The following is a 17,437-nucleotide window of genomic DNA, read 5'->3' as shown; positions in this document are numbered from 1 at the left end:
GACAGACTGACTTTCGTAAAAACTGTAATGTAATTACTTCACTTTCTAGATGTCAATCACTTAAACTTCATGTAGACAAGGTCACAGCCACAGCTATTTGTTTAAGTATTTAATTTGTTTAAGTATTGTAAAAAACATTTTGCATCTATATACGATTTTTCTTGTTATATTTAAAGGTACATTGGCTACGTATTTTTGATATGATAATTAAGGAAACTATAGGTATATTTACTGCTGCTCAATCTATTGTTCAATGTTAATGAATGACTGTTTGTTTCTCAATAAAAAAAACTAGAGCCTACGACAAATCTTGGGGTTATTTGCAGAGGGGATCCCTGGTTTCCATGAGCCGTGGCGAAAAGCCAGGAGCCCTCTAGGAAGATGATGTGGCTAATTTAATCTTTACAAATATGTTTCAGACCATAAAAGAAAAAGTATCAGATGCGGAGACGCTGATCAAGTGTCTCACCATTCTGAACGCTGCTCTGGACACACCGCAGCTCAAAACTGTCACACCCATGCTGCAAACCATATTCAACGAGTTGGAAGTAAGTCTTTACATTTTTAAGCTAATCATCCTAATCTTTGATGTCTTAACATGGAGTAAGCTATAAGAGATAACGTATAAAGGTGGAGGTTCGCGCCGCGACAGAGACAAGCGACCGAGACAAAAGACCGCGACCGGAGACCGCGACCATCACTTGACCATAGGCAACATTATAAGCGACAGTTCGCGAGGAGACAGAGACAGGCGACCGAGACGCGAGAGGTCTCTGTCTCTTCGCGATATTCTCCTACTAGACAAATCAGTTTCTTTCTTTAGAACTGTAAAAACGATTTGCTGATATAGAATTGATATGAAAACTAATATAGTGACGTCACGGTCAACTTACCTACTTTTTATATTTCTATCCGATTTAGTAAATAGAAATTGTGTTTAAAATTAACTGCTATCTATTTTTTTCTAATAATTATCTGGTGCTTTATTTTGTGCATGGTGTGAAATAATTTATTTTAAATTGACATATATGCATATATTTAAAGGGACATATTAATTGTGTTATTTTAGGTGGATATCTTCCAAAACCCAGACATCTTAGAGCCAGCCCTAGAGACAGTGGCTCTCTTTGGAATGTTGGACAAGAGTTTCGCTAAAGACAACAAGGCATTCTTCTTTGCTAATGTAAGTATTAATTACATAATGAAAATATGTATAACGCGCCAAAATGAGTCCTATTTGCTTAGAAAATCCGAAAACCCTTTATTAGACAGAGGGAATATATTTCCCACCATGATTTTAACTTTATGGCAAAGTGATAGGGTTCCATTTTGAATAATTTCTGACACCTTTCTAATTTATGCCCGTTAAAGGGTTAAATAATATTGAAAGCATAAATGTTATACTTAGACTACTTTGTGTGCCCAGGGGAATAATATAGGTACCCGTATATTAACCTCCAGAAAGTAAGTAAGTAAGTACATTAGAATGTACATATTCGTGCAACCTAATTTGACCCTTTCATGAACCAAATAAAGTAGCATTTCTTTTGTTTCATTGCTTCTTATAACAAATGAAATTAGTTCTAATTTACTTCTAGAATAAGGTTCAAATTAAATAATTTAAAACTTTATATAATATATGGGTATATAGGTCATAGGTCTTAGGAGGTTAAAATGTTATGGATTTGTTGATATTTTGTTGTCTGAATATATAGGTAAATACAATCTGTAGATACATCGTAAGAAAGTGTTATCAGAGTAGAAAACAACCCTCTTACACTGGTATTTAAGTTCATATTCTCTTGCAGCTCTTAAGATCTACAAGCATGCAGACAATATGCTCCTCTGATTACAGTCTTGCGTCATATAGTGGATTAAATGTACGATTATTTAAATAACCTGTGTTGTATTTAGGTTTTTTTATACGCGTTGCAATATTTTAGATAAATACAGTAAATAATCAAACGAATTGTTAATAACTAGCGCACACGTAAAAATAAACCTTAAGTTATTGTAATTAGATTAATTATCCATTGTCGTTAGTCACATCGTATCGTTACTGTTATTATTGCTATTTTTCATCAATTATTTTTGTTTTTGTCATAATTGGTACCGGTAATAGAGCATTCCACGAAGTTGTCTACCGTTGCCCCGTATTTCTTCTGAAAAGTTTGCCAGTATGAAAGTTTCTTTTACTGTGACAGTCAAAAATATGCCCAGAAAAATAATTATCAGCATTCAACGCCGAAAAAAAGTTCTAATGCACTAAATAAAATGCCATGGCGATTTTAATACGGGACGGCCCGTGAAATGCTTCCAATGAAGATATTTTACTGAATGCATTATTTATATTACCATAAATAAATAAATATCTATAGTTTAACATTGTTTATTATGTACTTTGAATATTAAACCATTGCTTTTTAAATTAACTTTCCGTAAGAGCCTATAGACACATCGCAGTCAGTGGTGCCATCACTTTACATTTCACATAACCTTATTCAAAAATGCACCTTCAACTTGTAGTATTAACTCGATATCTCCTTGCAGCTGATCGACACATCAAACGAAAGTGTAGTGCTCACAGTACTACGATGTATAGTGGACCTGCTGTGCGTGCACGGAGTGCGAGTGTTCGAAGACGAGGAGTCGCAGGACGACTCCAAGAACGTGTCTAAGAGGAGGAAGGCGTACCTGGACGCTGTAGACGAGGACGGTAAGATATCTTCTCTTTCTGCATACTACAGTATCACAGTACTACGATGTACAGTCAGCAGCAGAAGTTGCTAAGCGGGCTAGGCGTTCAAAATGATCTTGACGCGACTTTATTGTTAAGAGAATAAGAGCGTGTCAAGGTAATTTTGAACACCTCACCCGCTTAGCAACTTCTGCTGCTGACTGTATAGTGGACCTGCTGTGCGTGCACGGAGTGCGAGTGACGGTAGACATCTTCTTTTCTTTCTGCGTACTCTTACTTAGCTGTTGCTAATCGCTACGCAAGAACCCTAATGCCCTAACCGGCCATCGGTACCACGAACAATGTACCAAGAATATACAGTGTGGAAAGATATGTCAGGCCCTGGAGGGTAACTAACTTAAATCCTTAAACTGGCTCATTTTTTTTACTTAAAGGAGACATTACTTTATTTGTAAAAAGAAACAAAACTGCAACTGCAAGTAAAATGGGCCAACTTAAGGATTTAAGGTAGTTTCCCTCCAGGGCCCGACATATCTTTCCACACTGTATAGCAGCGGTCGGCAAGCAGCGGCCCGCCAACCTCTCGCTTGCGGCCCGCGAACCTCCCTGGCTATTTTGTATGTAATACTGAAGAACGACAATGTTAGCTAAAGTCACAAATATTACCAAAGTGCGGCCCGCGTCATCTTTGTTAACTTTTATGTGGCCCTCGGCTGCTAAAAGGTTGCCGACCGCTGCTGTATAGCAACGAATTTTTAAAAAATATCAACCATCACATCTGGGGGGCACGGTAGTGCCCCTGCCAAGACGAGCAAAGCAAAGCGCTAGAGGGCGCTACCTACCTTTACTCGAAGCGCTTTGTCGTTTTTTAATTCTTTTTATATTTCAGGTTCTATTTCGGAGTCCATCCTATCATTGTCTCCAGCGCACAGTACGGTTATCGAGCTACTTTTGAAAATCATGGACAGCCCAGTAAGTGTCTTATTATGTTTGTATTAGAGTTAAAATTTGTCCGGCTCTGTTCTGATGACACGTTCCAGTGTGATAGCATCGTCACAATGAACGTAAATTAGTTTCTTTGTTGAAATTATTTGGTAAATTGTACGCTACAGTAGTCTAAACACTAAACCAGCGGTCGGCAACAAGCGGCCCGCGAGCTTCCCTGGCTATTTTGTATGTAATATTGACAAACGACAATGTCTGCTAAAATCACAAATATTACCAAAGTGCGGCCCGCGTCACCTCCGTTAACTACTATGTGGCCATTGGCTGCTAAAAGGTTGCCGACCGCTGCTCTAAACGATAAATTCCAAATTAAAGTAATAGGGAGTATTACTGCAATGTTCTGCCGCCAGAGTGCAGCACTAGTTCCTTTAGTAAACCATAGAGTAACTTATACATACTGTGCCTTAAACTGTTCTTTGGCAAGTTTTCATACAATAAAAGTATGAAATTGAGGCATCAAGGCGGTTTGTTAACAAGGGTCTATCGGAAAATGCGAAAATCGACATTTAGTTATCTGCCTCTTTATCGCTCGAATATGCAAGAGTGATAGAGAGACTAGATAACGGAATTTCGATTTTCTTGTTTTGCGGTAGATCCCCAGATTCTGGCGGATAGTGGTAGTGGCGCCTATTACGCAGAGTTTCGCGTAATATTCCCTATACATTTTAAAATGTATCGTAATGGGGTTGGCAACTGTCAAAGGTTTGCATAGATGGCGCCATCATAGCTTGCCCCTTTTTCTATGAGATTTGGCTTAATGAGCTTGCATCCAGGGTATTAAAAAAACAAAAATTTCAGACAATCCTAGGGATTGACAGGGCAAGCTAAGATGGCGCCATCTGCTAAAAACTTCCACCGGCCAACCCCATTCAAAGGCTTTAAATTTCAATACTATAGCCATGTTTTTATACTTGTCACAAAGTGTAATGGTATTATTAACTTGTGTGTTTTGTTATAGTGTGCGTCATACAGGCTGATAATAGTGGAAGGCCTGTGTCGCCTACTGCATCTTGGACAAATCGAATCACCCTCTATACTGAGCCGGTTAATGTTGCTTTGGTTCAACCCTGCTACAGGTAATTTATAGATATTGATAATTTATAAATGAATTAATATAGGTAATTTAAGATGAATTTCTCAAGAAATAGTAATTTATTTGCCAGAAATCTAGTAGGTACAAAAATAAGGTGTATTTTGCGAGTTCAGCATATTTCCAATTATCTATAGGCATGTAAATAATGTTTTTTTTAGCCTACCAGTATATTATACTATACATTATTTACAAACAATGAAATAAATGTAATTAACTGGTTGCCCAAGATACAGACCTAGTTTAGGGACCCCTGTTCATAATACTATATATATAATGTTGCAAAACAAATATTTATTCATTTCAAAACACTCAAAAATTACCTGGGCTATAACCGTGAAAATAGAATTTTGCATATGTCCTTTTTATCACACTATTATGCGACAGAAAAGAAAATAGACGAAACTTCGCCTTTCGATTCGCGGTAGCCCCCTTATTAAGAAATTATTTTACCATTTTTTTAGTGGAGGAGGATTTGCTGCGTCAGACGATTGGGGTTTTCTTCCAAACTTTCCCGGCGAACGTTGACGGTGCACAAGAACAAATACAGGTATAGTCGCACCAAGAAAAGTCTGCAGCGGATTTGATAGCCCACGCAGTGTAAGTGTTATTTATACGTCATAATTCCATAGAAGTTCGACGTTTACAATGACACTTGCACTGCGTGGGCTATCAAAATCGCTGCAGACTATTCACGGTCTGACTCTAGTCTTTAATTACAAAATTCTAATAGGATTAAACAACAAGTCTGCCGTACAAAAATATATTACATGACTTAAATTTTTAACTTCAGTGAGTCATATTAGCACCGTATTTTTAACCGACTTCAATTTCATAGAAGGAGGAGGTTCTGTATTCGGTTGTGGCTATGTTTTTTTATGTATGTTCACCGATTACTCCGAGACCCGTGGGCCGATTTGAGTAATTCTTTTTTTGTTCGAAAGAAGGTATTTCCAAGGTGGTCCCACATTAATCTGGTGCTCTTCTGATGGTGGGATCCATGAGGAATTGAGGGGATCGATTTTTAAAGGTACATGTATGGTGATTTGGGTGTTTTCTTAATTAACTACGTGTAGTCGCGAACGGGTCTCAGGACTCTCTCAGTCACGTATTGTTTTTTTTTTCTTCTTCAGAAAGCGACACTACCTACGTTGCGAACTCTTGCAAACGCTCCGTCCAGTTCCCCGCTATCAGAGATAGACCAGGAAGCGGTCGTCAGGTTCATCGTGTCACTCACAAGAATCAACCATGAGGTATGATAATATTGAATAAAAAAACGGGCAGTGCGAGTCGGACTCGCGCACGAAGGGTTCCGTACCATAATGCAAAAAAACGGAAAAAAAGAAAAAAAACGGTCACCCATCCAAGTACTGACCACGCCCGACGTTGCTTAACTTTGGTCAAAAATCACGTTTGTTGTATGGGACCCCCATTTAAATCTATATTTTATTCTGTTTTTAGTATTTGTTGTTATAGCGGCAACAGAAATACATCATCTGTGAAAATTTCAACTGGCTAGCTATCACGGTTCGTGAGATACAGCCTGGTGACAGACAGACAGACGGACGGACGGACAGCGAAGTCTTAGTAATAGGGTCCCGTTTTACCCTTTGGGTACGGAACCCTAAAAATTAATGTTTAATTTAGCGAAACATGTTTATTATTGATGCGTTGGTAGTCGAGACATACTGCCCAAAAACGCATAGCAGCTTAGAGCATTTAGTAACTGGAGACGACATGGCTGTCATTTTCTGTACGAAACAGTCTGCCGATTTTTGCGGGGGAGGGGACGTCAATGTATTGCTATTTCTACATGATTTGTACGTAACGTACAAATAACCATGTCAGTCCACACAAAAGTTTGTACAATTGTGCAAGTTTTTCTGCAGAAGGGTAAGCTCTTAAAGGCGACTCGAGTTATTAAATGCTCTAAGCATAGCAAGCGTTACAACGATTGGAAAATTCAGTTCTCGCGAAATAAATTCCAAATTAAAACTGAATTTTCAATGGTTTGTGAAAAGTCACTGTCACTGGTTTAAAGGACCATAAATCAAATTTAGTTTACTCTTTCGATCATCCGGGTTGTTGGAATTTAACCAGCTTTTTAGGTGCTATTGGTATATAGAATTATTTCAGTTGGCATTTATGCTTTCATAATTCGAAAATACGTAGATTAACTTAGGCCCACTTGCACCATCCCACTAATCCGGGGTTAAGCGGTTTAACCGTCAACCCAGTGTCAAATTGTACTGGTAACCATGGTAACTCCAGGTTTAACCGATTAACCCCGGTTTAGTGGAATGGTGCAAGAGGGCCTTAGTAACAAAAGATCTTCAACATCCCTTACGTCAATGCATAAAACTTCTATATTTTTTCGCTGGCTAATCGTACCCAATATTTTTTCAGTTGACTGACAGTCAAGGATCCATGGCGATGTTACTCTGCAGCTACTTGGTCCGGCGTCCGTCCTCCTCCGAAGTGGGCCTAGCGTGCCGTATGCTAGCTTTACTATCGCCTCCCAGAGAGGCTCATCAGGCTTCTGTGCTGGCTAATATGCTGAAGGAACTCTGTCTCGTAAGTATTTATTCTATAATGTAATTTTCATATTATGAAAAGTTGTAGCGGGCATGTGCATTAGATAGGACTAAATGGCTGGAAAGAGTCCTATTATATCCGATAAAACACTATTGGAAATAACTTTTTCTCAAACATGCAATGAAATATTGATGTTATGTTCCTTATAATAGGCTGCGAAGTATGACGTTTCAGGTGCGGCTAGGACAAAAGGTAGTTAATGGAATTTCATACAAATCTTGCAGGCCTAGGCCGGCAAAGTCCTCTTTTTTAATTTTCATTTCACAGATATTTGTGACACAGCATCTTGGCATTCATCCATTAAAAAAAAAACTAGAGGCAGTATTTGCTTTATGGTTCGTAATGACACTCTGCCACCACGCCTATAAAAAAAAAACAATGTTTGCTAAAATTTGCAGTTTTATTTGTATAAAATCAACATGAACTTAATAAATAATACATTATTAATCAAATTCTATAATTTTAAATTATAAATTTAACTACACAAACAATAACATTTAAAATATTTCATCTAAACGTTAGCGGTAAAAAGGTCTACTCAAACACGCGTAGTTATTTTTTTTAAATTGTTATGGAGGTAAAGTTGAAAAATTTTCATTCTGTTTTATTGGATTTGTGGTGCGTTGTTGATTTTTTTACTTTAATATGAGTTCCGACGAAATAATGAAATTAATATAAATTGTAATCGTAGGTGTTGGAATTGGCAGCGTAAGCAGAAGATGGTTGCTTATGGAAATTTTATTATTTGAGAAACTAAGAAAAATGACTTACAGTTTATTAGAAACAGTTTTGTGACATATTTTAAATGAATGTAACTACAAATTCGTCAACACTGTGGAAATTATACTTATTTACTCCATGCATAAAGCAATGATGTATGTGAAACATGATATCAACATGAAAGACTATGTAAACTTATGTGACGAAAACGACAGTCAGACGGATACAAGGCGAAAAAATCAAAGATACATGAAAATATACGGGTAGTAAAAATACACGACTCGTGTAAAACATACGCGTGATAATGATATAGGTACATGTTGGTTATATTTTGGGTGTAGTTTACTTTTAGTTTTTTCTATAAATAAAACTTGGGTTTCGTGGATTTTTTATTTTATTTATTTCATTGCATGTTTGAGAAAAGCACTATACATACCTCGGCGGGAAATGGGGTTGCCCGCGCTCAGACCTATCCGGCCTCGCTTCGCTCGGCCGTCTATATGTCTTCGGCCGGCAACCCCTTTCGTCCCGGCCTCTGTAGTAATGTACTATTAATATGCTAGGGAGCACATATATTGAGACGACTTACATAGGAATATAAGTGAAGTACCTTAATTTACTTTTTATCATAGAAAGTAATAAAAGAGTCTACCCACATATTTAAATTAATATGACAAGTACTTTGGCCAATTATTGTGGTCACGAACACGGAACACCTTCCATATATCTTCCGAAAAGTCTGGGTAGCTATATTCCCTGCGATATGGCCATACTTTTATGACGACAAAACATCTGCTTTAACACATTCAGGGCCAGCGCCAGCTACGCGCTACGAGCGTAGCCGATAACACGAAAAACCGTATGTAGCGAAAAGCGCCTACGAACAGAGAACCCGCCTGGCGGGTCGCTGGCAGTGAATATATTAATATTCCACTGTTTCTGCAGTTTTGCGACTAGACATTGGAACAATGATTTAAATTTCACTTTTTCCAGAAACTGCCAGACAAACAGTCGACTCGCAACCTCACCCGTTACCTCGGGGCAATAGAGGCCTCTGAACGTCTTACGATGAACAAAATGTCTAACACAGGTGGGTAAACATAAATGTACCCGGGTATGTCCTTAAACTACGTCCAAGACCACCGGTGGACGGGCAGCAGCGTCCCTCAAATTCGGTGTACTCGACTGCGATCGCCAACCCGCCTGCCAAGCGTGGCGATTACGGCATTCACCCCCCATAAAAGGGGGAGGCCTATGTTCAGCAGTGGACATCTTATGGCTGAGATGATGATGATGATGATGAAACATAAAAGACATCATGTATTATATTACATAACGCCCGGTAAGGCTAGAAAATTATGATAGTTGTAATTTTTTCGCCGTATCTTTTTAGGGTTCCGTACCCAAAGGGTAAAACGGGACCCTATTACTAAGACTTCGCTGTCCATCCGTCCGTCCGTTCGTCCGTCTGTCACCAGGCAACAACAAATACTAAAAACAGAATAAAATAAAGATTTAAATGGGGCTCTCATACAACAAACGTGATTTTTGACCAAAGTTAAGCAACGTCGGGAGTGGTCAGTACTTGGATGGGTGACCGTTTTTTTTTGCTTTTTTTTGTTTTTTTTTTTCATTATTGTACGGAACCCTTCGTGCGCGAGTCCGACTCGCACTTGCCCGGTTTTTTGTTTTATATTTATCCTTTTCAGGTGTTACAGAAGGAACTATGCAAGCAGATGACACCACATTTGCAAACATAGGAGGCCGAATAACTACCTCTTTACGTAAGTACTGAAAACTCGTGCGAAACTAGATAAAAAGTGATTTATTCAGAGTTGTCTGCTTTTATAAAAAAATCACTACACCTTATAAAACAAAGTCTTCAGCCGCGTCTGTTTGTGTGTTTGACCGCGATAAACTCAAAAACTACTGAACGGATTTTCATACGGTTTTCATCTATCAATAGAGCGATTCTTAGGGAAGGTTTAGGTGTATAATTTGTTAACCCGTGCAAAGTCGCGGCGGGTCGCTAGTAATAAATAAAACAATTTAATGCATTTCAATATTTTGACAGCAACAACCCAACCTTTGGCCAGGAGCACCCACGTTGTCGTTAACGACACAGTCGAAGAAGAGGTGGAAATAGACGAGACTTCTCCAACCGAAGTCGTTTCAAAAATAACTGAAGGTGAGTTTTCTTAACACCAGTACCAAGGGAACTCGATTAGCAGGTGCTGAACATTGTGATAACATTTATTGTGGGTACAGTCGCCATCAGATATATCGGAGCGGCCAAGGTGTTCACAATATCTGAACATGCACTCTAGCGTCCTGACATTAGAGGCGTGTTCAGATATTTTTGAGCGTCTTGACTGCTCCGATATATCTGATGGCGACTGTACGTCTACGTGAATAACTTGTGCCTTGTGCCTTTACTCCTGATCTATGTTTAACCCTTTATCAGGCTTGCACTTCAAGAATGACAACCGAATGTCAGTCTTACTCATCGAAAATAGAACACATGTTTGAAGTACCGTATGTGGGAAATATATATCCCTCAGCTTGGTAAAGGAATGTTATTTTGTTATTAGGGTCTTCAACTTTCAGGGTCTTTGCCTAAATATTCGTGTAGTTGTGTTCTGCAGTATAGGTAAGAAGAGAAGAGATAAAGTCAATATGAATATGAGTAGGATCGTATAATTATGCGTATATAGCGACATGTCAACGCCGTCAGAAAACGAACATAATTCGATTCGGAAAGTCAGATTTTACCGACCAAGCCAACAATTTTATTTTTGTTTTTTTTTTACCTTTTGGACGCCAATGACCGATATATCCGCACCGCGGGTCCAACGCCAAAGACGGATTAATCGGTCACAGACCACAGAGCAACATAGACCTACGTGCATATGCATAAAGTTCAATTTCAGTTTTGACACTTCGGTCACAAAACAGATAGGTACAGAAATCAACCTACATACAAAGCGCGCTCGAGCAACGCACACATAGACACTGCTCACGGACACGATATCTCGGACCAGTTGGGACCAGTGCGAGCGCGAGTGCCATCCGCTTGAGACACGCGTCTGTGAACTTTTTTGTGCAATAATGGAGAAACAAAACAAAAAGTTATTATAACTGTACAGTGGACGGTTGTTTAAATTCAACATTAAACGGTGAATTGTCGTTTTTTAAGCTACCAGTGGTTTCAGAGAGAATGCGTATGCGATTTTATTACATTGTACATGAGAATGCGAATTTATTACACTTAAAAATATAATAATCGTGTATTTCGCCAATCTCGGAATCATCGCAAGATATTTTCTGTGGCAAATTTGTAATATAAAAATGACATTAAAATTAAAATACCTATTTGAGTTATTAATGTTATTATTAATTTATATTTCCATTCTTCCCGTTTCATCCTCAACAATAAATCAAACAACTAAATACGAGATACGATACGATAGATACGAGTGCCACTACCACGATAGTTTTTTGTGCATAAGTCATAGTTCGCAACAATCGCAACCCTAGAGCGACCGCCGAGCGTAGGTATGAAAAGTAAAGTACATACATGTGATTGACTTCTGTACTTATCTATTTTGTGCTTCGGTGACGTGGCGGCCGAGTGACTGCTTTTCTGTTTGACATGGCGTCGAAAAGGTTAATTTAGATAAGACTAACCACACTCTTCATATTTGATACAGAAAATACGGAAACTACGGAACGCACTCCCATGGCTGAAGACAACTCCCCGGATTCCGTTCCCGACTCGCAGCCCACACCAGGCGGCGGGGACAGCGACAGCAGCGGAGTCTCGCCAATCAAGAAGGCCAAGGTTACTAAAGGTATTGTGATTCTGAAATTCTGTTATTTAATATTCAACTTTGTATTTAATGGTATTGAGTCGATTTTTGTAGATTAAAGGCCTGTGCACACCGGCTGTGTGTGCGTGACGTGCACGTGCGCGTGCGGCGTTGTAGTATACAGATCCTTATGAGAGATGGCACACCGCTTGCGTGACGTGTGCGGGTCCAACATTTTAGCGCACACACACGCGCACCTCACGCACACGTAAGCCGGTGTGGCTCGGCCTTAAGCTTTGCAGAGGTTATGTATAAATTAGTATCCGACCGAAACATGTTTTTTTGCCGAAACCGAAACCGAAACCGAATGTTCGGCTTTGGCTCTAGTTTCGGCCGAAACCGAAACCGAAACCGAAACTTTTGTAGACTTGTTAAAATCGTTGAAAAAATGTCATAAAACCCCTTTTATACTCATATTATGGGGCTGTCAACACCCAATATCCTTGAGACCTTTTCCAGCAGTTTTTTAAGACCAAGATAATTCTGCAAAGATTTTGATAACACACGCACACGCAGTCCAAGTGTTATTTTAAACGTCAAAACTTCTATGAAATTATGACGTATAAATAACATTTGCACTAGTTGCACTGCGTATGCTATCAAAATCATTGCAGAATTTTCTTGGTCTAACTCTATTCATTCACCAGTCAAGTTAACATGTAGACACAGGGTCAACCAAAAAACCAACCAAAAACGCGAGCGCGAAATTTTTTGTTGACAATTTCGCAAGGCCGGGTACCAATCTTCACCTGGGCCTAAAAGTCCGAAGTGCCCCAGTGAGGCGAACTTTCATGCGAAGTCAAAGCCGTGCTTCAGGATAAGTAGTTGAGCACAGACTCCAACCAATGTCCATTGTATTAAAAAACGAGACCGGAGGCCGAGCATGGCGCAGCGAGGCCAAAGGCTAAGCTGAAGTAGAGGACATGTGGAACACAAACCAATAGTAAATTGAGGTAAAATTCACTCCGAAACAATTAGACAGTGTGTGCGTTATAGGTATTGACAGCCTCTTAAGACTGCGTCGACCGTCCAGTGGCGCCCTCATTAGTGGAATTGTGTTTTATAATAAATAAACCAGTTAATTTCTCTACCTATACATGAATCAGTATAATATGTAGGTATTAATATTGTTGTCCTACTTATTCCCCAACTTTTGGTCTTATTCCGAAGTACCATTTCGTAAGTTTCGGCCCGGCCGAAAGGTTCGGCCGTTTTTTGGCCGAAACCGAAACTACAGCCGAAACATGATTTTTTGGCCGAAACTGGCCGAAACCGAAACCGAAACCGAACCTTCGGTCGGACACTAGTATAAATTACCTTTGAAATCCTCAATAGTATTTTTTTTAAGTATTGGCAACTTAAGATGTAGGTACTGCCTTTATAGTTTAGTAGTTTTTGCATTTAAATAGAATTTTCACTAGTTATTGAAGGTAATATAGCGATAAATAGAGGTATATGTATATAGGTATCGTCATCATCATCATCCTTTCAGATGTTTATTACAGCTGCTGTGTATTCCGATAGTCGCATCTTTTCTTTTGACTGAACAGGTATATTATTGCAATTAGCTAGTGTAAATTACGTTAGTTGTATTTTCTATTTAGGCAAAAAGAAGAAACTTTCTATTACTAGACAGGGCTCAGATAGTAACAAAGCAAACAAGAAAACCAAGGAAGTGTCGGACGACACAGAAAACAGAAAAGGCAAAGGCAAGCAGAGCATGGAGAGTTCGGAAGAAACAGAAAGAGTAAAGGGCAAGGGCAAGAAGAATAAGGAGAGTTCGGAAGAAACAGAAAACGTAAAAGGCAAAGGCAAGAAAAGTAAGGAGACTTCAGAAGAAACCGAAAAGGGTGGCATTAAGAGAAGCAGGTCTCAGAGATCAGTAGTGGATGTTGATAGAGGTAAGTGTGTTCCCAAAATGAGCCTTAGCAGGAGTGCTTTAGGGTGGTATTCGATATGTCCAAATATCTTGGCCCAATGTCATTGCATCTCACTCTCTCATTAAGCAAAATTTGAGACAAAAGACACATTGGACAAAGAAATTAGACAGGTGGAATATTATTAAGATCAAATATAATATGCTCCATCAGAGATCAGCTTTAGAGCTGATCTCTGATGATTTATGGGTGCGATAAATATGGTTACCGCGCGGTTATCTTTGGAGTGAGAATCGTTGTTACCTTCTGAAGGCCAATATCTATTTAATAATAGTTATTTGTACAACAAGAGATCAAAGTTTGATATTTCTTCGAGTGCTTATTTTGAGTCCCGTGGAAGCGAAAGATTCTATAATAGATTCACGAGCGTAGCGAGTGAATCTAATTTAGAATCTTGAGCATAGTAAGGGATTCAAAAGCGCACGAGATGTAAATAACTTTGATCTCGTGTAGTACACAAAATTTTTCACCCTAAGCAGTGAGAACATACCTAGAGGGACAGAGATAATAGAACCCAAGTATATCGAACTTGTATTAGACCCCGCATGTTGAAATGACATTTGACTTTAAAGGTCACTTGAATGACATTTTGCCTCACTCAGTGAGACAAAATGACTCAGTGAGCAAAATCGCATTTTGCTCACTGTTTTTAAGAAGCAAAGTACCCTTGTTCGAGCTGCTGAGGTGAAAAAACAATTGTGATATTTGCCTCGCTCTAGTTGTGGTCGACGAAAAGAAAGCGGAAATCGATTCGATCGATGCAAGTTAAGTCAATATATTTTGTCATTCAGGCATTATAAACTCATTTAGAGTGACCTAATTACACTATCAAACTTCTTATACTCACTTTGGTTACAAAGCGGAAAACACGTTATCGGCTATGCTCGTAATCGCTCGTGATTTTGTTAATATAAATAACCAAAATTCTTATTTGCAGCACAAAAAGCCAAAGCAACCAAATCGAAGAAGGCGCCTCCTAAATCTTCCTCACCTCCGCCGAAGTCCCCAACCCCGCCTCTCAAAGACATCGACACCTCCAACATTACCGTCCGCAAGTCCAGAGGCCTCCAGTCTAGTTCCAGCACGGACTCGGATTCTAAAGTTGCCAGTAGGAAGAGCAGTGAGAATGTACCGGCCAAGGGGAGACGGAAGGGCAAGAAGGAAATTAAGGGGAAGGCGAAGGAGAAGAAAGCAGGTTAGTAAACTAGTCGATTATTGAAGTATACAGTTGAAGACATCGACACCTCCAACATTACCATCCGCGAGTCCAGAGGCCTCCAGTCCAGTTCCAGCACGGACTCTGATTCTAAAGTTGCCAGTAGGAAGAGCAGTGAGAATGTACCGGCCAAGGGGAGAGGGAAGGACAAAAAGGAGGTTAAGGGGAAGGGGAAGAAAGCAGGTGAGTAAACGCGGTTTAAATGATACACTTATCTGCAATAATCAGCGATGAAATACGTAGACGAAACCCTCGGCACATTTTGACTTCACGTGACTGACTCTTAGGGCCACCCCACATCTAGCGCCCCTCGAGCGTCGACGTCTGGTCAGCGCTATGGAAAATGACGTCGCTGCGCAGGTTGTGTCGAGCAGCGGCCATAGAGTTGTAGACGCCGACTTGACGCCGACGTTCGAGGGACGCTAGATGTGGGGTGCGCCTTATCTGACCCATATCATTGCAAGTTATTCCTTCTCTGTAAATATGCTTTGCTTAATACCCAATACACAATTTCCCGCTATTCAAAAAAGATTTAATTTTCAATAAAAAAAAATTATTAGCTAAAATAAAACTTTATGTCAATGTGGCATTACAGATTTGACGTTGTCAAACTGCGCGCTGTACAGTTGAGTCGCTCGCTCGCGAATCAATACACGTCATTTTTTGAGCTCTAGTCACTTCTATCATTATTCTAGTTCATTGGCTATAATATCTTGCACAACGAAGCGCGCAAAACATATGACAGCTTACTGTTTATTGACGGGTTCTTAATCTACTCTACTAAATTAACTCGTACCAATGTAACACATCCCTTCCCACTTCCAACACAGTACACGTTCAAACTATTGTTTCCTTGTCGACAGTAACCAAAACCACCAGCAGCCGTCAAACTCGAGCTTCCACGAGCTCTCGCAGCAGCGCGGGCAGCTTCCCGCCCGACGACGACTCCGCCGACGAGACTGAACTACACACTATCGTCTACGACAATGAACTTGTAAGTTAAAGTTAACCTAATAGCCGGGTCCACACGGCGAGCCGCTTTGCGAGGAAATTTCGGCGCGAAGCAGATCGCTTTGTGAAGACGTTCCTAGGCCGCGCCTGCGTTATGCTCAGCCATGTGAGTCATGTCTTTCCAAAACGAGTTGCTTCGCGCGACAATTTCCTGGCGATCACCTCGCGTTCTATGCGGCATTGCCTAGGCCAGTTTCTCAAGGGTCATTTCCCGAGCGATCATGAAAGGCTTGTTGCCTTAGCCATACCCTGAAGGCAACTAAGGGATTTTTTTTAATATAATTTGTTTACTGATTAGTGTTGATTTAAACATTCACGATTATTAAACCACGGGGACAACGCCGTCCTCGAAACGTCGGAGGTAAATCTTAAAACTTAAATACGCAATTAAGTGCCGTTGTGCAATTTCATAATGATATTAGTGTGCTCTGAATTGATGTTACTGTCCATTGATCTGGTTTTTTTTTGTTACTTCACTAAACTACATAATGCCTGACCAGTAATATACTCGTAAATATGATCATTGTCAAGAGGGCGCTGTTATTCTCATCTATAGACAGTTCAGTATAGTATGAAATAATTAGTTCCGGTGAAATTCCGCAACACGGCGCGTGATCGTATATTCCTGGTCAGGCTTTAACCTTGTGTCCATGGCAGGCGCAACCTAGCAGCAATCATACAGAGTCATTTTTGGACCGTTAGCCATATTGTGCTAGGTGATTAGGCAGGCCATACTGAACAACTTTTTCTATGGGACCAACTCGGGGTTGGTCCCATAGAAAAAGTTGTTCAGTATGACCTCGCACAATATGGCTAACGGTCCAAAAATGACCCTGTATAATAATATATATAACTTTATTAATAATATTTTTATTCCTTCTTTAGCAACAATCTCTTCTGAACGACAGCAGCGAACTGGCCGATAGCAGACGCGATTCCAAGGGAAACGTCACCATCCCTGAGACGCCTGAAGGAAGCGATATGTAAGTACCTACTTCTTTATGTCTATACTTTTTAGTATAAGTCACGCTACTAACTCATGAGTATTACTAAAACAGTTGGCTTAAAAACTTTAAAACTAACTTCGTTAAATACCTTTTGAAAAACTAACACACACATGCAAATAATTTAAAAATAACACCGCTTATTCTCAATATAAAAAAAATTTAACGGTAACGGTTTTCTTCATGCTTCTTTAACTGTGTTCCTCCGGCTGCCACATCACAGGCGTAGCCTAGTGTGGGGCCACAGGATATATAAATATTGTCAACAAGGTTATTTGAAATAAATCTTATT

The 17,437-nt window shown here is 39.6% G+C and overlaps 1 protein-coding gene across 2 annotated transcripts in view; it reads left to right on the top strand.

Annotated features, from left to right (window-relative positions):
- The window catches only part of LOC134674915 (condensin complex subunit 3), a 32,747-nt gene that overhangs the window by 14,991 nt on the left and 319 nt on the right, over nucleotides 1-17,437 (top strand). Inside the window, exons 12-28 of one of the 2 annotated variants that reach the window (XM_063533071.1) lie at nucleotides 420-548; nucleotides 1,070-1,183; nucleotides 2,551-2,716; nucleotides 3,588-3,670; nucleotides 4,662-4,779; nucleotides 5,258-5,343; nucleotides 5,927-6,046; nucleotides 7,200-7,367; nucleotides 9,102-9,198; nucleotides 9,818-9,892; nucleotides 10,183-10,296; nucleotides 11,819-11,959; nucleotides 13,582-13,654; nucleotides 13,757-13,878; nucleotides 14,852-15,109; nucleotides 15,994-16,124; nucleotides 17,027-17,124. In XM_063533071.1, coding sequence (XP_063389141.1) covers nucleotides 420-548; nucleotides 1,070-1,183; nucleotides 2,551-2,716; nucleotides 3,588-3,670; nucleotides 4,662-4,779; nucleotides 5,258-5,343; nucleotides 5,927-6,046; nucleotides 7,200-7,367; nucleotides 9,102-9,198; nucleotides 9,818-9,892; nucleotides 10,183-10,296; nucleotides 11,819-11,959; nucleotides 13,582-13,654; nucleotides 13,757-13,878; nucleotides 14,852-15,109; nucleotides 15,994-16,124; nucleotides 17,027-17,124 — 2,093 coding nt within the window. Of the gene's footprint in view, nucleotides 1-419; nucleotides 549-1,069; nucleotides 1,184-1,808; nucleotides 1,881-2,550; nucleotides 2,717-3,587; nucleotides 3,671-4,661; nucleotides 4,780-5,257; nucleotides 5,344-5,926; nucleotides 6,047-7,199; nucleotides 7,368-9,101; nucleotides 9,199-9,817; nucleotides 9,893-10,182; nucleotides 10,297-11,818; nucleotides 11,960-13,581; nucleotides 13,655-13,756; nucleotides 13,879-14,851; nucleotides 15,110-15,993; nucleotides 16,125-17,026; nucleotides 17,125-17,437 lie in introns of both variants that reach the window. The other variant, XM_063533072.1, reaches the window with a different exon arrangement.

This window comes from Cydia fagiglandana, chromosome 20 (assembly GCF_963556715.1).
Source record: "Cydia fagiglandana chromosome 20, ilCydFagi1.1, whole genome shotgun sequence".
NCBI lineage: Eukaryota > Metazoa > Arthropoda > Insecta > Lepidoptera > Tortricidae > Cydia > Cydia fagiglandana.
Note: the sequence above shows the minus strand (reverse complement) of the source record. Positions and strands in the feature narration are given on the sequence as shown.